This window comes from Nelumbo lutea, chromosome 3 (assembly GCF_056320005.1).
Source record: "Nelumbo lutea isolate HS-2025 chromosome 3, American lotus-T2T, whole genome shotgun sequence".
Classification (NCBI taxonomy): domain Eukaryota; kingdom Viridiplantae; phylum Streptophyta; class Magnoliopsida; order Proteales; family Nelumbonaceae; genus Nelumbo; species Nelumbo lutea.
This window is the reverse complement of record NC_142686.1, coordinates 17,087,524-17,108,980: the sequence shown is the minus strand read 5'-3', so window position 1 is coordinate 17,108,980 and position 21,457 is coordinate 17,087,524. Positions and strand designations below refer to the sequence as shown.

General features: G+C 45.9%; 2 protein-coding genes across 2 annotated transcripts; both read right to left on the bottom strand.

The window, feature by feature from the left end:
• Positions 1–9,113: 9,113 nt before the first annotated feature.
• LOC148863243 (uncharacterized) lies at positions 9,114–10,038 on the bottom strand. The gene is made up of 2 exons (XM_088978778.1): positions 9,680–10,038; positions 9,114–9,588 (listed from the first exon to the last, which is right to left on the bottom strand). The coding sequence occupies exons 1-2, from the start codon at positions 9,815–9,817 to the stop codon at positions 9,343–9,345; spliced, it is 384 nt and encodes a 127-aa protein (XP_088834904.1). The 5' UTR covers positions 9,818–10,038; the 3' UTR covers positions 9,114–9,342.
• Positions 10,039–11,849: 1,811 nt separating this feature from the next.
• Positions 11,850–13,655, bottom strand: LOC148863242 (PPR containing protein (DUF179)). The gene is made up of 2 exons (XM_088978777.1): positions 13,331–13,655; positions 11,850–12,985 (listed from the first exon to the last, which is right to left on the bottom strand). The coding sequence occupies exons 1-2, from the start codon at positions 13,515–13,517 to the stop codon at positions 12,231–12,233; spliced, it is 942 nt and encodes a 313-aa protein (XP_088834903.1). The 5' UTR covers positions 13,518–13,655; the 3' UTR covers positions 11,850–12,230.
• Positions 13,656–21,457: the final 7,802 nt, after the last annotated feature.

Below are 21,457 nucleotides of genomic sequence, written 5' to 3'. Positions count from 1 at the left end.
GGTACCCGGAGATAGAAAAACTAGCATACGCCCTAGTAATAGCAGCTCGGAAACTCCGCCCATACTTCCAGGCTCACACCGTCATCGTCCTAACTGACAAGCCTCTTAGACAAGTTTTACTCAAACCCGAGGTCTCCGATCGACTGACGAAATGGGCCATCGAACTCAGCGAGTACGACCTCCAGTACAAACCGAGAACCGCTATCAAGGCCCAAGCTTTGGCAGATTTTATCGCCGAGTGCACTTTTAGCCACGAAGCCCTACAGGTCGAGCCTGAGGTCCCCAATTCGGGCGAACCCGGAGCTCCTGAGCCCATAGAGTCCGAACCCCGTGAAGTAGCAGCCAGTGTGGCATCTCTCCTGGTCAGGCGAAGCGCGAACTGGGATGAGGAGCCCTGGATCCTTCACGTGGACGGTTCCTCGAACCGGCAAGGTAGCGGAGCTGGAATAGTCTTGTGCGGCCCGGGCGGCACAAAATTAGAATACGCACTACACTTTGAGTTTGCGGCATCCAACAACGAGGCAGAGTACGAAGCACTGATCGCCGGGCTGGACCTAGCGCGAAAGGTAAAGGCAAAACACTTGGTCATCTGCAGCGATTCTCAGCTCGTGGTGAACCAAGTTACCGGCGAGTACGAAGCACGCGATCTCTCCATGATCGCATATTTGGCCAAAGTAAAAGAAGCCCTGCTCAACTTCCGGTCACACATCATCAGGAAAATCCCGAGGTTAGAAAACACTGAGGCCGACGCCCTATCCCGGTTAGCCAGTACGAGTCACAACAACATGAGAACTATGTACATAGAGGACTTACCTCGGCCTAGTATTCTCGGGGGAACAGAGGAGGTCGCTTCCGTCTTAGAAGCAGAGCCGAGCTGGGTCGATCCACTCGCGAGCTTCTTGATAGACGGAACCCTCCCTGCAGAACGCAATGCGGCCAAGAGGGTGCAGCGCCAGGCGACCAAATACGTCATAATAGACGAACGGTTATACCGACGGTCGTACACGCTCCCCTATTTGCGGTGCCTGCGACCTACCGAAGCCGAGTTCGTACTCCGCGACACTCATGAAGGCCTGTGCGGCGGACACTTGGGGGGCAGAGCACTCGCCCAAAAGGCACTTCGACAAGGATACTATTGGCCAACGATGAAGGCAGAAGCTATCGAGCTCGTTAGAAAATGCGACAAGTGTCAGAAGCACGTTAACATCCACCATCAACCTGCCTCCGACCTCAAATACCTCGCCAGCCCGTGGCCCTTTGCACAATGGGGCATCGACCTCCTAGGGCCATTCCCACCAGCAACAGGCGGAAGAAAATTCTTAGTTGTTGCAGTAGATTACTTTACGAAGTGGATAGAAGCCGAACCTCTAGCAACTGTTACAGCTCGAAACATACAGAACTTCTTTTGGAAGAACATAGTATGTCGGTTCGGGTTACCTCAGGTACTAATCTCCGACAACGGAAAACAGTTCGAGGATATCAAGTTCCAAGAGTGGTGCCAGAACATGGGGATTCGGCAAAATTTCACGTCAGTCGCGCACCCGCAGGCAAATAGTCAGACGGAAGTAATGAATAGAGCCATTTTGCGCGGACTGAAAGCACGTCTGGATCGAGCTAAGGGATTGTGGGCCGAAGAGCTATCAAGTGTCTTATGGGCTCACCGAACTATCGAAAAAGCAGCCACGGGAGAAACCCCCTTCAACCTTACCTACGGCACTGAAGCAGTGATCCCGGCCGAAATCGAAATACCAACGTTGCGATTTGAAACATACGACGATCGGACGAACGGAGATGAACTACGTACCAACCTCGACCTACTGGACGAGGTAAGGGACCTCGCGCACATCTGAACAGCAGCATACCAGCAGCAGGTAGCTCGCTACTACAATACCAGAGTTAAGCAACAAAGCTTCCGAGTCGGCGACCTGGTCCTTCGTAAGGTTATGGTGCCCGAACCCGGCATGGGCAAGATTGGACCTAATTGGGAAGGGTCCTATAAAGTAAAAAGTGTGCTCGGGGGCACATACGATCTTGAAACTTTGGAAGGCAAACGAGTACCTCGAACGTGTAACATCGTGAACTTAAGGCGATACTACCTATAAACCACTAAGCGAAGTGGACGAAATCAGGCCCTATGTGCCACAGGGCAAGCCAAGAGGAATTTCGGCATAGACACAAAGAAGAGCACATTATCAGCTCGGCAAAAAATCAGTTCGCGGCATAAAAGACCGCGAAAATTTAATAACCCGGCAAAGAAACAGTTCGGGGAAAATGAGCAAGGGGAAAAAGACACTCCATTGCAAGAAACAGTACATTGGCAAAAAAAAAAAATTTACATTCCCGGAGCCACTTCTTTGCCATCGGAAGGCACTTCAACAACACCCGAAGGCCCTGCCTCTTCTTCAAAGTCCGGCTCGCCATCGGCAGCATTGGCCATCTCCTGAGTTATACGCGAAGTGGTTATGGCACTTACATCGAGGTTGGGGTACGTATTTCGGATCATCCACCGGCTCAACTTGAACCCCCTCCTGTAAGAGTCCACCATCAAATCGTCAAAACGCGGAGAGGCAATGTAATCTTCAACTGCCTTCTTCTTGGCGTCTTCAATGCCTTGGGAAAAAATCTGTGTTCTCTCCCTGATGTCCTCCTGAAGATATTCAACTTGATGCTGCAAATCCAACTTCAAGTCCGCCATATGCTTGACAACTACCCCCATGGCCTCGGTGTCACGCTGAGACCTCGCCTGCCTGGCCATCGCGACGCGAGCAGTCTCTTCAGCAGCGTAAGCAGCCGCCTCAGCAGCCCAGGTATTTGCCTCTACAGCACGAAAAGCTTCTTCAGCAGCATGAGCGGCACCCTCAGCAGCTCGCGCCTGTCGCAAGCTCCTCTCTACTTGGGCCGCCAAGGCATGAATTGAAGAATTCACCTACCAAAAGAAACAAGTGAGCAAATGACAGCAGAAGCAACAAAATAAAAAAGGAAGACAGAATCTAACTTACCACCATGGCATGTGTTACGGCGCGGCAAGCGACCTGATTCAAGGGAAGATCGGTCCACGCCACGACCTACTCAGGGAAAGTAGCGTCCCTACTCTTCTGAAGAGTGTAGTTCGGCGTCAACACGCTCCTAAACTCTCCTTGAGCTCCTGAGCCTGAGGGCCCAGCCCGCGTATGAGCAGACCCAGAGTGAGCAGGAGCACTTGAGTATGCAGGAGCGCCTGTATGAGTGGTCTTAACGTAAGGCGCCCCGGCAGTTTCGTGCACCGGTGGAGTCACTTTGGGCTCCCTAGGCAGATCCTCCGGCGTATGGTCTGGAACTTGGGGCTCCTCATCCAGAGGCAGCTCGGTATGAGTTCGCTTGGCGACCCGCTTCCTCCTCTTCATACCCTGAAACAAACGCCCCCCACGAGTTCTCTCCGTGTCCATCACACCTACAGAAACGAGTTCATTAGAAAAAATGGAATAACAAAGCAAGCAAGAAACCGCATAGCTAGAAACCTACCCGAACTCAGGCCGGCTGCAATAAGCTTGGCCTCCGTTAAGTAGTTGTGGCACTTTAAGCCTTGCCGTGCCCATTGTTGGAGACCCTTCACCGTCTCTTTATCGAGAGTTACGCCCAAGTCAGGAGCGGCCTCACCCCACCAGGTCTGAAAGGACCATCCTTGCGCACTTCACACGCCGAAGTAGTCCCGCTTCCAAGCCGGGATCTTATTAGGAAGATCGTGCAGAAGCTTAAAACCTTGGCGAGGAGAAAGGTAATACGCCCATCTCCCCCTAGGAAGAGAACCCGCCTGTCTCTTGAGCATCAAGATAAAGGAGAATATCTCTAAGTCTAAGGGGAAGTTCTGCTCGCAAAAAAGGGAAATTGTACCCACCAGGTTCCGAATAGAGTTCGGATGAAGCTGGCCAATGGTGACACCGAAGTGGTTTATGACTTCGATGAGAAGGGGATGGAAAGGAAGTCGCAACCCTACAGCGAGCTGCTCTCGAAAAATCACGATCTCGTCTGGACCGTGTTCCCAAGGAAAGCTACCCGAAGGAATAAAATATGTGTACCCCCCAGGAAGATTGTAAGACAGAAGTATGGATTGAAGCCCCTCAGGCGTCATGGTCGAAGGACCAAACCTATCTAGCATCCGACCTCGGCGGGAGGTAGACGCCAAACTGCTTGAAGCAACTCGGCCTACTGGTTCATAGTCCTCAAGCTCCACCTCAGGATCACTAAGGCAGTCTGGGGACATGACTCGGTTGGTGGAACCTACGTCGGCCCTACTCGAAGAATCGTCTGAGCTATCAAAGCTAGACATTGGGGAAAAGATAGATTCAGGAAAATACTCACCGGAAAGTTTGAAGAACAAGCCAAAGAACCGTGAAGAATGTATAACCAGCCTTGACGCGAGCTGGAAAAGATTTGGACGCGAGCTGAAAGGTTGGACGCGAACTCAGTAGAAAAATCGCAGAAGTGACAAACCAACCGGGGTCCCCCACTATTTATAGCTACAGTAACCAAGAATTGGTCGCGCAGGCCAAAGACGATCCGACGGCCCACGTTCTTACCGACCGCACAACCCTTAAGGTCAAGACGTGATTGGCGCATGTCTTTCCGAAAAAAGTGAAACGTCAGCGCACGTCTTTTTGAAACCGGCGTCGCTTCGACACGCGTCTTTTTTGAAACTGACGCGCCACACATCTCCTTGACAGTCGCCCGCGCACGTACAGCAGTGGCGCGCCTTTTTGAAACGACTCGCTGTCACGTCCCAGCGGCGCGAATTGGTTTGAAATTTAAAACGCGCGCTGTCACAACCACCAGCGTTCTTGAGTAAGCACGTTTCCAGCCTTCTCGAAAACCGAAAGAACCCTAGCAAAAGCATCTCGTGCAGTGAAGGTTCGAAGGACGAGACAAATCCACCTGCTACCTCGCGAAAACTCCCCGCACCATGGCAAGACCCCCGGCACAAGGAGTGGGGGGCAATTGATGAAGGAAGATTTGGCCCGACCTCTCTATTACGTGACATGTGGCAGAAACAACAGCTCGGCAAAAGGGGCCAAGCCTAGGCAGGAACAAGGGGACACGAGCGGACTGAACTCCCTTCCGGGGGCCCGAACTGACCCACCTTGTAACAGCTAAGGTTATACTTGCCAAACTAACCTTGTAACAGCTCGGGATACACTTCGCCGAACTGACCCACCTTGTAACAGCTCGGGATACACTTCGCCGAACTGACCCACATTGTAACAGCTCGGGATACACTTCGACGAACTGACCCTTGTAACAGCTCGGGATACACTTCGCCGAACTGACCCACCTTGTAACAGCTCGGGATACACTTCTCCGAACTGACCCACCTTGTAACAGCTCGGGATACACTTCGCCGAACTGACCCACCTTGTAACAACTCGGGATACACTTCACCGAACTGACCTGCCCTACAGATACCTCCGAGCTCAAGACCGCCTCGCTCAGCACTTTGCATCACTTGGCACCAAAACCAAACAAGTCGTACCACGCCTGACACTAAGGAAGTTCGTGCCCAAGGGCGCTGCGCCTGACTGAGATCTGACGTTTGGCGGTAGCACCCTAAACGGCCACCTGCCACTGCCACTGACACCGCCATCTCCGGTTAGATGACGGTTAGGTAGTGACGGTTCTGTCTCAGCAGAAAGAACGACGGCCGAATTGACAAGCACAAGGGTAATCATACTTGACCTGACAAGGGCCCCGGGACGAGTGCACGAAGTGACTATAAGAGCCCCCTGCCCCCCGACAACGGAGGTATGCAAACTTTGCGCTATCTGGTATTACCTTGCTTTTGAAGGATTCTAACTTGAGCTTCGGAGCCTCTATACCGGGTTCCCCCCGGAGCTTCCCCATCTCCTCCGTTTCAAGTTCCCTGCTACCCCGTTCGGAAGCAAGGCAGCGGACAGCTAAGACCGGCCGGATCACGCTCCATCAGATACCAAAACCCACTATGAATATTTCAAATTACAATATAATTAAGATTAATTGGAGAAAACCAAGCCAGATTTTTCCAATGGCTGAAGCTAAGGTTGGGTAAATAGTAAATTCCTCCTCCTCTTGTATTATTTAATTATTGTCTACAAAAAGACAAACCAACGAGTTATTCAGCAACTTCAGTGTAATCAAAACAGTCCCATACTCTCAAGTTTGACATTCATCTTCCTATCTTACCAACCACTTAATTAGGTAACCAGATTTCCAATATCACTAGTCATTACTTACAATCAAATAAATAGGCCCCCTTAGGGGTCTGAAATTGGAATCGGAATGGGCTAGCTTCTATTCCGGTTCCAACTGTTTGATTGGACGGAATTGAAATCCTATTTCTATTCTTATTGGAATGATATTTTCCCGTTTAAAGAAATGGTCATTCCCTGCTTTGGGAATGAAATCTTATTCCTACCAATTCCAATTCCCATTCTCATTCTCATTCCTGTCTGAAGCAACGGAATTATAGAAATAGATAATTCCGATTTCGATTCCCACTATGAATCAAAAGGACCCTAAGTCATCATTATCATTAACGACAACAATGCACATTCGGAGAAATAGAAACACCGAAATCTTTGAAAGTGAGAAGTCATCTGTGCCACCAAGTACCACCTCAGATAATCATGCCAACAATCAAGAATGAATCAAAATCAATTTCGATGCCTCAAGGAAGATTGATGGTCAATGCGCAATTGGAGTCATAGCAAGAGATAAGCTTGGAAGAGTATAGGCGTTTGCTCTATTAACAAGGCAGAAGCATGGGCAGCCCATGAAGCCACCTAGTTGTAGCCAAGTTTCACAGGAGAAGGATTCTAAAAGAAGGGGATTCCAGGCATGCAATCGAAGGACAGGCTCTAGGGCGTCTCAAGTCTCAACTCAACCTTGGAATTATTACCAACACTCTAGAAGATTAATTAGTTATGACGTCTGCATGAGGTTCCAATTAAGGGTCATGTACTCCGGGAGGCAACTTCGAACGGATTGGTTAGCAAATTTTGGTCACAATAATCAAATTTCTTCCCCCATTCCTTTCTTTATATTTCTTTTGCTAATGCATGGGGTGTGTAGCTTAAGCTTTTAAACCACTAAACCAATTAACTTGTTATGATAATAAAGTGAAATAAAGAAAAAACTTTTATTATCTTTATTGTCTAAATGCATGCAAATAAAGCAATACATATTTATGTTTAACAAGTTTAACTAAAAATTAAAAAGAATAATATTCAAAACTAGTATTTTATAAAACAATGGAATAAATAATATATCAAATCCATATTTATATCAAAAGATTATTTGAATCTCACAATATTTATACAAATAAAATATTAATAATAAAATAATAATTCTTTTAGTACTTAAAATTTATAAATTTACACATGCTATTGTATCTTAAAATTCACACACACACACATATATATATATAAATGATTAATTAATATTTTATTTACATTCAATAACAACATATTCATTATTTACAATAAAAAAAATACTTACAAATATTCAAGAATATAATATTAAATTTAATCTATCAAATCTACTATTCTACAATTTTTATATAAAAAATTATATTTAATTTTAGAAAAATTATAGAAATAAAAATATAAATAACTGAATAATCATTTTAGTAATTAATAATAATGAATTTGCATACGATATGTATCTTAAAACTTTTAATACATTTGATATATTTTAAGTTGAGATGATATGTTTTTATAAATTATTAATTGATATTTTAATTTACATTTGAGAATTTAATATTTGGTTGACTTTTTTGTTAATGTAAAAAAGTAAAAATAGTAAAATAAAAAATAATTTATATAATAATAAAAATATATTAGGATGCACATGTCTTGCGTTTTGGGCACTTGATTGATGTATTATCAATAAAATTATATGATATTTATGCAACCTTCTATATTAATTATAATATATATTTTTCATATACATCATTAAAATATACATTATTTGTGGCTAAGGGTGAGCAAATGGGTAGATTTTACCCAGAACCGAATTGGCCCCACCCAATCTATTACAAGGTAGGGTCTGGTTCTAAATTCTTGGAACTAAACCCCACCTAGGCTGGTTCAAGGTCTAGGGGTTTTACCCTATCCAAACCAACCCAATGAACCAGCCTTGGTTGGCCTTGGTGAAACTTTCCTTGGAACCGAACTTGCTTTGAAGTAAACCCCAAAGCACTTTTGGGGAAGGTTTGAATCCAAGAGCTCATGGTTACAAAGGACACGGTCTCACTTGGTAATTGAGTTATTTAAATGATTTGATCATTTGCTTTCATTTTAATATTTGAGTGTGTACAGTAAGCAACGTAAAAGGTAATATTACAAATTTTTTATTTAAACTATAAGTTTTGAACCATGTAATGATAATTTGCATATTAAGTTGCTCAATTTAATCAATATAAGATATACAAGTTTTATACTATATTATATTTATTGAAAATCAGTTTTTAAAGAACATGCTTCTCTCTCTCTCTCTCTCTCTCTCTCTCTCTCTCTCTCTCTCTCTCTCTCTCTTTTTGAAGGAGAAGAGTAAAGCAAGAACAAGTTCCATGGGTAGACCCTAGAACCACCAAGGCTAGAACTGACCTTCACAAGGTAGGTTTCAGTTCCAAAAAACCTGAAACTAACCCCTATAGAGGGTTACAGATTCTACCATGGAACCGAACCAAACCGGCCCATGCTCACCCCTATTTGTGGTTGTTTGACCTTAAATTTTGTATTTGTATGTATTTCCCTAGCATATTTAAGCATTTCTATATTTTTCGTTCATATATATCTATGTGTTTCTAAAGCATATTTGCATCTATATTTGTATCTGCATTCAAGTTGTCCGGGATATGATACTCTATATGGACACTTTAATCCTTGATGATGATTTATTAAGATGTTGGCAAAATGTAAATGTGTACACTTTAGAATGTTATAGTTTTAAAGGGTTTTTCTGAAATTTATACAGGATCTGAAATCATTAACCTAAGCAAAACATTTCTTGTAGCAAGGTTGTTTCTTTAAACTAACATTGTCCGCGCTGAGTTGAGCGAACTGAGGAGGCTCAAATTGTATTAGAACATTTTGTTTAGAAAGTTATAGATGACCAAAAAGGAAATACTATTAGCATATGACTTGACAGATTTATTAGAAGATAGTAACAGCTACAGAGTCTTATTAATTCTAGATCTAGCTAGTGCTAGATCACTTGGGACCTTGTTCTTTGTCAACATCCTCGAATGTTCTTTGAACCCAATTATCCAAAAAGGGGGAAAGGAATAGAAAAAGAGATGGAGGAAGATTAGAGCATTGAAGGTAAGGGTGCATCCTAATTGCCAGTTGGTGGAGGAGATGAACTGACAACCGGGTACTTGTGAGCATTCTTAACCATTTTGGAAAGAGCAGCTTGGCCAAGATCAAGTCCACAAACATCTGCAAGTTGAACTAGATATAGCAAAACATCAGAGAGTTCCTCCTCTAAATGCTCCTTATCATCAGAAGTCCAATTGGGGAGTCCTCTGGCTACCTCACCCTTCCATTGGAAGATCTCAGAGAGCTCCCCAACCTCTCCCACCTACAAAATTAAGACAGTAGTGATACAAAGTAGATGATGAGATCGACAATTAAACATAACAGTAGTTGCACTTTGATTTGCGGGTACTTACCAAGGCTAGGAGGAGATTCCTAGGGCTATGAAATCGATCCCATCCCCTTACACTGGCAAACTCTGAAAGCCTATCTCTCAGCTCCTGAAGAGAAACGTCCTTGGTACTTAGACACCCATCATCATGAGAATGCTCCATCCCCTCTACACACTTATAATTTTTTATTGTTATTCAACACTAGAGATGGGAGTTGGGGGATTTAAAGAGGAGAAATTAAGGGGAAGTGCCAATAGTTTTCTGATTCAATGGATTTGGAGATCGAGTTAGTGGCCGGAGCACTTGGGGAGGGAGTTCAGTTCGCTGCGAACAGTAATCATGTGAGACATGGGCAAAGATGATGTCCCCATCTTTCCATCCATGACGTGATGCCACTCTCTCAACTTCTCATCTTAATTTACTTACAAGTTGTTTGCCTATTTGTCTTTTACTCCTTGGCACCTAGCTAGGCACCAAAGGATTTATCTGTATCTAATGTTGAATCTTTGACCATGTCGCCTGTTTAGCAAGTCTTTTTGGAAAGATTTTCCGGTAGGTCTGATAGTCAAAAGATACATTGAGCTTTTGCATGAAAATTTGAGTAATTCGAAACTAGCTTGACAGATACATGTCTTTCCATGCATCTTTTCGTGTCTTTTTACATGAGAATAAAATACAAAAGAGGCAAAAAGTTTCATTTGGAACTTCCCAAAATCAACCCAAAATAGACTTCTCGTATTTCAACACTCCAACTTTTGACACTAAATCTTCTACGAATCAAATAAAAATAGACCAAAAATCGATCTACCCAATTTATAAACAGCCAAAAATCCACACGAAAAGTAGTAAACAGGCCCTCCATCGGTATACAACTCTCTCATCATCTGATTTAAGCCGACCTCTGTGATCATGATTTGCAAGGGAATTCCTTTAGAAATGAAATTTGTTAGTATGGTCTTGAAGATTATCTGTATTTATAGTTTATTATATATATAATCAATGTTGGGAGCTGATAAATCACCAATCCAAGGCAGATGGCTGCATTACACTAGTGCAGCGACTCAGTAATGGACCCAGCCCACAAAGATAGTAACAGTGCACTGTAATGATGAATATGCCAATAACAAACTTTGAGACAGTTGGGGTTCATCAAATCAAATATTTGACATTTAGGATTATAACATACTATTATATATATATTTTAATTTCATAGGGCTACACAACGGGGTATCCCCTCACCCACTCACCCGACCAACCATTGTGGCAGTGGAATTTGATCCCAAATGTCTATATTCCAACAAATCACAGGTTCCCTTTCTATGACGATTCATACTCTGGTGACAATTTACTCTTTTCCCGATAGCTTTCACTTACTCTAGATAGCCTTTTTCTTAAACTGCCCTTTCTGTGGTTCAAATTTAATATATTTATAGAATGCATTGAACCAAACTGTTTATCATTTAGCTAGTTAGGATCGTAACATCCCCCTCCCCCCCGCCCCCCCTCCTCTCTGACACTGCTGGATGCTTATAAATGAAGCATTGTTTAGAAGAATGGGGCAAGAGCAAGATCCCTGCTCTTGAGCGTGGATTTGAGTCCAAGAGTGGTTACTTCATTCTAAAATGCCAGATTTGAGGTCCATATCCAATCTCAATCTAGTCTTTCCAGGACCTGGGATATTTGGGTCTTCCGACCAGGATTAGATTTTGGGGGTATTTTTTTTATGGATTTTGAGAGGAAAAAGTTGGTCAATGAAATTTTGATTCTCATTGGCTAAGAAATCCTTTTTTTTTTTTCAAATTTATGCGAGGACTAGGAAAGATTTATTTTCCTGAGTACCAATTACTCTCGTATATGAATAAATAACTTCCTCGCCTAGAGAGAAAATTTGTCTAACACTTGATTGAGACAAAAATGTCTCTTTTAATAATGAATTTTTATGACTAAAATAATTATTGCCTTATTTACATGGGAAATAGAAGAATACAGATAAATGCACTTAAGCAGATAAATCTTTCATGGGACTTACCCACATAAATGCATTTTACCTAGATAAATAACTTATGGAAAAACGAACACCTTTTAAGTCATGATATTGATTTACAATGGTGATAGTGTCCCTTTCTTATAATCTATTGAATAAATAGTCAATAAGTTGCTAATATACACAAGATGAGGATCAAAGTGACAAGGCTTAGGCAGAAATGCATCATGATATATTCTTTTTTTAGAGGCTCTGTTTGGTTTGATAGAAAATAAGAAAAAACAGAAAGAAATTTCATAAAACATAGCTTTAGGATATGATACCTTCCTTCTATCATAATTGCAATCCAACTTGTTTCCTCCATCTTACAATTCGTTTTTAGATGCTCATCATTACACAACTAATTTCTTCCCCCATTTTTCTTCTGTATTTGCCCTCATTGAAATTTGGGAATAAATTGGTAGAGTAGAGCCCTAACATAAGATGCCCATATTTCACCCATGCGTTTATTAGGACACTCCCACCACAATCTACAATCCTACTCTTTGCTGGGTCACCGTACCCATAAGGCCATAACCATATCCATCACCATCACCAAACCTTGTTTTGGCCCATAAGACCTAAAATCTCTTCCCAAAGACCAACACTGCTAGAACCAGCCAACCCAATTACACTAGGGCTACACGCTGCAACTGTCCAATAACCAGCCCTAATCTCGTCCTTGAGTTGATCCTTCTCCCACCCACAACACCCATCAAAGAATTTGAAGTCTCCTACCTTCACAACATTTCTCTTAACCATCTCCGCTGCACAACCAACACTCTCCCTAGTTCCGTAGTACAACCCCTTCATCACTTCCTCAAACACCCCGCTCCTCCCTACTCCATCATCCACCCCTTTGTAAGGACCCATCAAGAACAACCCTTCCGCCACCGGTCCCCCAAAGAACAACGGCAAATCGGAAAATGTGCCGGCCATGTCTAGACCCGTCGGTCGTGTCTCCTTGATGGACATCAGAGATGGCCGGTTCAGTATGAGACCAGTGGGACCCACGGGACCCATAGACAACAGAAGGATGACCGTCCGTTCGAAAATGTGGACCCCATCGAGCTTCTCCGTGGCCACCAGCAAGCACCCTCTTTCTGGCTCATGCAGTGGGTGAACCCACTTCTCCCCAATCGAGACATGGGGAGGATGATCCTCCACAGTGTCGGGATCGACCCAGTTGGACGGCTCTGCTGGCCTTGACGCAAGCTCTCCGGCAACTAACCTCGCTCTGAATGATCTCCAATCAACATTATTCATCACCGGACTGATGTCATCCTCCGGCGATGAATGATGGCAACCTATTGTCAATATTTGCAGTTAACAATGGTATCAACCAAAACAGAGGAGAAAAAAAATGAGTTGCGAATGGAGCTTAAAAGTTAAAACAGAGGTTTGGTTTAAAGGAGGTAATTCTACTTGATCATAAAGTAATAAACACTCAATGTATCACATTCTAGTCGACGATCAGAAAGAGAATGGTAAAGGGTCTTCATGATCACCCTATTCTCTGACATATTTGCTACTTACATAAACAGGGGATCCAACTGGAACCCATCACAGATTCAGGGTCCATGAACCTGTGATGAATATAGATCAAAATTCAACGGTCTATAATTTAATACAAGGGAAGTAGAAGCACTTACATGTTATAGGAGAAGGAAGAGAAACAGCTAATCTTTGCGGAAATTGAGAGAAATTCGACTTCCTCTTTAAGGAGGGAGCTCTAGCTTTGATTGAAAGGGCGGGGTCAATGATTTTGGTGGTGAAAGATTTGGATGAGAGAAAGCGAGCTTCCGTACTCATCATCATCGCAGTCGTCGTCGTCGTCATCGCTTCTCTTTCTCTCTCCACTTCTTCCCGATCTCCTCTCCTCCTTCACACTACTGTTTTTCGCAGATAAAGATGGCGTTGGATAATTGAAACATTTTTTTATATGAAAAAGTGAAGCAAATTGTAGACCACAAGATTCCCTCAACTCCGCTCCGGGCCACTCAATCTGGATTTCTACCTTGTTGGTGTTTGGACTCTGGACCGACTAATTTTCTTTACACGTGGCAAAAAGAAACGAATATATATAAATTCATACATCCACATGTCATGATATTGGGTCTACACTTTTCATCCTTTGTTTTCGAGTGATGATGATCAGACGTGAGCGCGCTCACCGTAGAAGCTCCTCGTATTTACTTTGTTTTCCGGTTCACTTGGGGCGTATACGCGGGAGGCTCTCACACTCACGGTGAGAGTGTTTGTCTTCTGGTTACAGCACCGGCGGCCAGCGGGACCACGGTTGACGTGGAACTTTTGAGAGCCAGTAATAGAGTGGGCTAGGGTGTCATGGAACTAGTGGGTGTGCTTCGTCCGTCACGGATACGGTATTCAACATCTAGCTGGAGACGTGGACAGAAATTCAACAATCTAGTTGGACCCGACCCGACTAGACACTGACTGCTGAAGTTGGTGTTTCCCGGATCGGACGGTCCGGTCGTGGTTTTGGATGATCATTCAAACCGTGATATCAAATCCTCACCAATTTAAACAAATGTAAATTTACCTTCTCTTTCCCTCTGTATTTTTCCGGTTTTTTTTTTTTTTTTTGTTCTCATAAACAAACCGGGTGGATTTGGTCTGGAAACCATGTTGTTGTGTCATAGCCTGACTTGGACTCGGAACAGATAGATATGATAAAAGGTTCGGGTTTAGGTATGGATGAGTGCAAAACGGGTCATGTTGAAGCCTCCATGGGCTTAATCCAACAGCTTATGCCTTTTGCCTGTTTGATGACAAGAAGTCAAGAACTGTAAAAGATAATTAGGACATGTAATGGGTCGGATGTGGAGCAGATCAAGCTAAATCCAAATTCAAAGGTTTTGGGTCTTAGCAGATCCGGATGGAAAAACAGGATTCATATGCGTTTCATTTTAATTACAACCCAAATCCAAATCATCTCCGATCCTTTATATGCATCTATTCGGGTGGGATGCAACCATGGTGCTGGAGTAGAGTTGGAACTCCAGGTCATATATACTGCATGCTCTGTAGACCTTGATACTGCATGTCGACGTGGCATGTCTAGTAGGTTTCCCGGACCCAGACTCGGATCTAGAGGTTAGGAGACTTGGAAACCCTAAATCATGAATCAGAGAAGAGGAAAGCTTGAAGCGCCAAGTAGACTTGTAGCTTTTATATATTTTTCAGGTTGAGCTGAGCGTTGGACCCAAAGTTCTAGATCTGCAAGTGCAAACATGATGAAGAAGGTGAAGAGAACTCTGATGACCTCCACGCAGTGAAGAGAACTCTCCGGTCAGAAACAGTTTGGATACAACTATTAATCGGTGTAGTTTAACGTCTCCTTCGTTCTCCGATACTTTCAGAGATGAGAGAATGCATTCCAGGACATTAACGAGAAAATAAAGAGAAAATGCGAGAGATACAAGTAAGCTTTACCTTCAGCCGCATGAAAAAGTTGTAGGAAATTAGGAACAGAAAGAAAGAGAAATGCAAACATCAACACCGTCCGTTCACAAAGGCAGAAAAAAGAATGCGAGAGATGCAAGATAGAGATGAAATTGGATTTGAGAAGTGATGGTGCGCAATCCGGCCGGTCCTAACTGTCAGCGACCTTGCCTCTGATTGGAACAACGGGGAGCCTGAAACGGAAAAGATGAGGGAACTCTGGGGGGAACCCGGTGAGATTGCTCCGAATCTCAAGTTAGTATTCTCTCAAAGGCAAGATAAAAACCAGATGGTACAAAGTTCACATAACTTGTGGTTGGGGGTAGGGGGTCTTTTATAACCACTTCGCGCACTCACTCCGAGGCTTTTGTCAAATCGGGTATGATTACTCCTGTGTTTCTGCCAGTTTGGGTGTCATCCCTTCTGTTGGGACAGAATCGCCACTGCTCCTTGTCAGAGCCGTCTTTGTACCTGGAGATGGCGGTGGCAAGTGGTCGTTTGAAGTGCGGCTGTCAAGCGTTAGATCCCAAGTCAGTCAGGTGCGCCACCCCTGGATACGAACTTCCTCGGTGTCAGGCATGGTACAATTGTTCAGTTTGGCATCCTGGAGGCGAAGTGCTGGAGTGGTGAGCGAGGTGGTCTTGAGCTCGGAGGTGTGTTCCGAACTGCTGTAGGGCAGGCCAGTTCGGAGAGGTGTGTCCCGAACTGCCATAAGGCAAGCTAGTTCGGAGAGGAGTGTCCCGAACTGCCATAGGGCAGGCCAGTTCGGGTTATTGTCCTTTGAGTTTGGCTCGGGGCCTAAGGGAGAGTTCGGGCTCCTAATAGGGAGTTCGGACTGCCGATAGGGAGTTCAGACCGCTGGTTCCTCCCTTTGGTGCTCTCGCCTTAGGCGCGTTGTTGTGCCGAGCTGTTGCTTTTGCCACGTGTTGCGTAATTACGAGGTCGGGCCAAATCTTCCTTCATCACTTGCCCCCCACTCCTAGTGCTAAGGGTCTTGCCCTAGCGCGGGGAGTTTCGTGATGTGGTAGGTGGATTTGTCCCGTACTTCGAATCTTGATAGCGCGAGGTGCATTGTCAGGGTTCTTTGGTTTTCTCGAGCGCCCAAAAGGCGGGAGATGCACCTACCTGCTTTACAAATGCCGATAGACATGGTGGCGCGCGCTTATTTCAAATTTCAAAAAAGTGCGCCGCTGGGAGATGTGACAGCGGGTCTTTTCGATTTTGAAAAAATGCGCCACTGCCGTTTGAAAGGCTAGGAGACGTGCGCTGGACGTTCTGTCAGTTTCAAAAAGATGTGTGCGGTGTTTTGTCAGTTTCAGAAAGATGTGGGCCGGTGCTTCGTCAGTTTCAGAAAGACGTGAGCCAATCATGTCTCGGCCTCAGGGGACGTGCGGTCAGCGCAAATGCGGGCTGTCGGATTGGCTCTGATCTGCACTATTGGTTCTCGGTTACTGTGGGTATAAATAGTAGGGGACCCCAGTCGCTTTGTCACTTCTGCATTTTGCTTCTTGAGCTCGCATCCAGGCCTTTCAGCTCGCGTCCAGGCTTTTTAGTTCGCCTTCAAGGTTTTTTGCTTGTTCCAGTTTCCGGAGTCTATTCAAACCTTTTTTCGAGTGAGTACTTTCCTGAATCCACCCTTTCTCCTTGATGTCTAGCTTGGATAGCTCAGACGGTTCTTCAAGTGGGTCAGATGTAGGTTTTACGAACCGAGTTGCATCCCCGATGGCCTTAGCGAACCTGAGGTAGAACTTGAGGACGAGTTTGAACCTGTAGGCTGAGCCGCTTCGAGCAGTTTGGCATCTACCTCTCATCGAGGTCAGATGCTAGACAGGTTTGGTCCTTCGAACATGACGCCCGAGGGGCTCCAATCCCTTATTACCTCTTACAATTTTCCTAGGGAGTACGCCTATTTCATTCCTTCGGGTAGCTATCCTTGGGAACACGGTCCTGATGAGATCGTGATATTTTGGGAGCAGCTTGCTACGGGGCTGTGACTGCCTTTCCACCCCCTTCTTGTCGAGGTCATAAACCACTTCAGCGTCACCGTCGGCCAGTTTCACCCAAACTCCTTTCGAAACTTGGTGGGGACAATCTCCTTTTTTTTGCGAATAGGGCTTTCCTTTAGACTTGAAGATATTCTCCTCTATTTTAATGCTCAAGAAACAAGCGGGTCCTCTTCCCAGGAGTAGGCGAGCATATTACCTGTCTCCTCGCCCGGGTTTTAAGCTCTTGCACGAACTTCCCAACAAGGTCCCGGCGTGGAAGCGGGACTACTTCGGGGTGCGAAGTGCACAAGAGTGACACCGGAGTCAGGGGCGGCCATCTCCCTTCGAAACTTGGTGGGGACAATCTCCATTTTTTGCGAACAGGGCTTTCCTTTAGACTTGGAGATATTCTCCTCTATTTTAATGCTCAAGAAACAAGCGGGTCCTCTTCCCAGGAGTAGGCGGGCGTATTACCTGTCTCCTCGCCCGAGTTTTAAGCTCTTGCACGAACTTCCCAACAAGGTCCCGGCATGGAAGCGGGACTACTTCGGGGTGCGAAGTGCACAAGGGTAGCCTTTTCAGATCGGGTAGGGGATGGCCGCCCCTGACTCCGGTGTCACTCTTGATAAAGAGACGGTGAAGGGCCTCCGGCAATGGGCACGACTAGGGCTAAAATGCCATCAGTACCTGACGGAGGCCAAGCTCATTGCGGCCGAACTGAGTTCGGGTAGGTTCCTTGCTTAGAGGTTTTGTTTCGCTTTGTTCTTTCATTTTTTCTGATGCCGAACTCTTTTTTGCAGGTGTGATGGACTCAGAGAGGACTCGCGGTGGGCACCTGTTCCAAGGCATGAAGAGGAGGAGGAAGCGGGTCGCCAAGCGAACTCGTGCCGAGCTGCCCCAGGATGTAGAGCCTCATGTACCAGACTACACGTCAGAGGATCTGCCTAGGGAGCCCGAGGTGGCTTCTTCAATGCAAGAAGCGGCAGAGGCCCCTTATGTCGAGACTACTCACACGGGTGCCCCGCCTACTCTAGTGCTCCCGCTTACTCTGGGTCTGCACATACGCGATTTGGGCCCTCAAGCTCGGGAACTCAAGGGGAATTCAGGAGCGTGATGTCGTCGAACTACGTTCTTCAGAAGAGTAGGGAGGCCGCCTTCCCCGAGGAGGTCGCAGCGTGGACCGATCTTCCTTTGAACTAGGTCGCCTGTCGTGCCGCTACTCATGCTATGGTGGTGAGTCAGATTTCTTGTCGGGCTTCTTTGTTTTTTTATCCCTCTTGCTGTTGTTCTCTTAGTCACTTGTTCCTTTTGGTAGGTGAACTCTTCTATTCATGCCTTGGTGGCCCAGGTGGAGAAGAGCTCGAGGCAGGCGCAAGCTACCGAAGAGGCTTTCCGTGCCGCCGAGGCAACTACTTGAGCTACTAAGGCAGCTGCTCATGCTGCTGAGGAGGCTGCTCGCGCTGCTATGGCCAGGCAAGCGAGGTCTCAGAGGGATGTCGAGGCCATGGGGGTGGTTGTGAAGCATATGGCGGACCTGAGGCTGGATCTGCAACATCGGGTCGAATACCTTCAGGAGGACATAAGGGAGAAAGTGCAGATCTTTTCCCAAGGCATCGAAGATGCCAAGAAGAAGGTCGTGGATGAGTACATCACCTCGCCGCGCTTTGATGACCTGATGGTGGACTCGTACAGAAGGGGATTTAAACTAAGCCGGTGGATGATCCGGAACATGTACCCCGAGCTCGATATCAGTGCCATATCCACTTTGCGCATAACTCAGGAGATGGCCAACGCTGCCGATGGTGAGTCGGATTCCGAGGGCAAGGTAGGACCTTCGGGTGTCGTTGAAGTGCCTTCTGATGGTGAAGAAGTGGTTCCGGGCTTGTGAAATTTTTTTTTTTGCAATTGTACATTTCCTTGTCTTGTAATGGAATGACTTTTCCTTAAACCGTTGGTTGTTTTCTCTCCCGAACTGACCATATTTGTCAAACTGATAATATGCCCGATATGTTTCTTGCCCGGGTTATTGTACTCGCGCGACCTGTTTCGATGTTTAATACTTAGTCTTCGCTTCGCCTGAGTCTTTGGCTGACTTCTTTGCTTGCCTATGCCGAGGTTCTTCCGTTAGCTCTGCATCCTGGCCCTTAGGCTCTTGTAGCGATTTCATCCACTTCGCTTGGCGGTCTATAGGTAGTATCGCCTTAAGTTAACGATATTCCACACTTGGGGTACTTGTTTGCCCTCTAAGGTTTCAAGCTCGTATACCCCCTCGAGCGCTCTTTTTACTCTATAGGGCCCTTCCCAATTTGGTCCAAGTTTGCCCACGTCGGGTTCGGGCACCATAATCTTACGAAAAACCAGGTCGCCGACTCGAAAACTCTGTTTCTTTACTCTGGTATTGTAGTACCGAGCTACTTTCTATTGGTAGGCCGCTAATCGGATGTGCGCGAGGTCTCTTACCTCATCCAGTAGGTCGAGGTTGGTACGTAGCTCGTCTTCGTTTGTCTGATCGTCATATGCTTCTAGTCACAGTGTAGGTATTTCGATTTCTGCTGGGATTACCACTTCAATGTCGTAGGTGAGGTTAAAGGGGGTCTCTCCCGTGGTGGTTTTTTCTGTAGTTCGATGAGCCCATAGAACACTTGGTAGCTCGTCTGCCCACAACCCTTTAGCTCGGTCTAGTCGTGCTTTCAGTCCACGAAGGATGGCTCTGTTCATTACTTCTATCTAACTGTTTGCCTGCGGGTGTGCGACCGATGTGAAGTTCTGACGAATTCCCATGTTTTGGCACCATTCTTGGAACTTCATTTCCTCGAACCGTTTGCCGTTGTCGGAGATCAGTACCCGAGGTAGCCCGAAGCGACATACTATGCCTTTCCAAAAGAAGTTCTGTATGTTTCGCGCTGTAACTGTTGCCAGAGGTTCAGCTTCTATCCATTTTGTGAAGTAATCTACTGCCACCACTAGGAACTTTCTCCCACTTGTTGCTGGCGGGAATGGCCCCGGGAGGTCGATGCCCCATTGCGCAAAGGGCCATGGGCTGGTGAGGTATTTGAGGTCGGAAGCAGGCTAATGGTTGATATTGGTGGGCTTCTAACACTTGTCGCATTTTCTGATGAGCTCAATGACTTCTACCTTCATCGTTGGCCAGTAGTATCCTTGTCGAAGTGCCTTTTGGGCAAGGGCTCTGCCCCCCAGGTGTCTGCCACATAGTCCTTCATGAGTGTCGTGGAGTACGAGCTCAGCTTCGGCAAGTCGCAAGCAACGCAGGTAGGGGAGCGTGTAGGACCGTCGGTACAACCGTTCGTCTATTATGACGTATTTGGCTGCCTGGCGCTGCACCCTCTTGGCTGCATTGCGGTCCGCAGGGAGGGTCCCATCTAGCAAGAAGCTCGCGAGTAGGTCGATCTAGCTAGGCTCTGCTTCAATGACTAAAGCGACCTCCTCTGCCCCACCGAGAATGCTAGGCCGAGGTAAGTCCTCTATGTACACGGTTCTCATGGTGTTGTGACTTGTAATGGCTAACCGGGACAGGGCGTCGGCCTCAGTGTTCTCTGACCTCGAGATTTGCCTGATGAAGTGTGAATGGAAGTTGAGCAGAGCCTCCTTTACTTTCGCCAAATATGCGATCATAGAGAGCTCGCGTGCTTCGTATTCGCCCGTAACCTGGTTGACCATGAACTAGGAATCACTACAGATAACTATGTGCTTTGCTCTTACCTTTTAGGCTAGGTTCAACCCGGCTATCAGTGCCTCGTACTCGGCCTCGTTGTTGGATGCCGCGAACTCAAAGCGTAGTGCGTATTCCAATTTTGTGCCACCCGGGCCGCATAGGACTATTCCAGCCCCGCTGCCCTGCTGGTTCGAGGAGCCATCTACGTGAAGGATCCAGGGCTCCTCATACCAGTTCCCACTTGGCCTAACCAAGAGAGATTCCACACTGGCTGCTACTTCACGGGGTTCAGACTCTATTGGCTTGGGAGCTCCAGATTCACCAGAACTGGGGATCTCGGGCTCAACCGGCCCTGGGGCTTCGAGGCTGAATGTGCACTCGACAATAAAATCTGCTAAGGCTTGGGCCTTAATGGCAATTCGTGGCTTGTACTAGAGGTTGTACTCGTTGAGCTCGATGACCCACTTCGTCAGCCGACCGGAAACCTCGGGCTTGAGTAAGATTTGCCTCAAAGGTTTGTCAGTCAAGACGATGACGATGTGAGCCTTTAAGTACAGGCGGAGTTTCCGATCTGCAACTACCAGTGTGTATGCTAACTTTTTCTATTTGCGGGTATCTCGTCTCTTCTCCCTGTAGAATTTTACTAACATAATAGA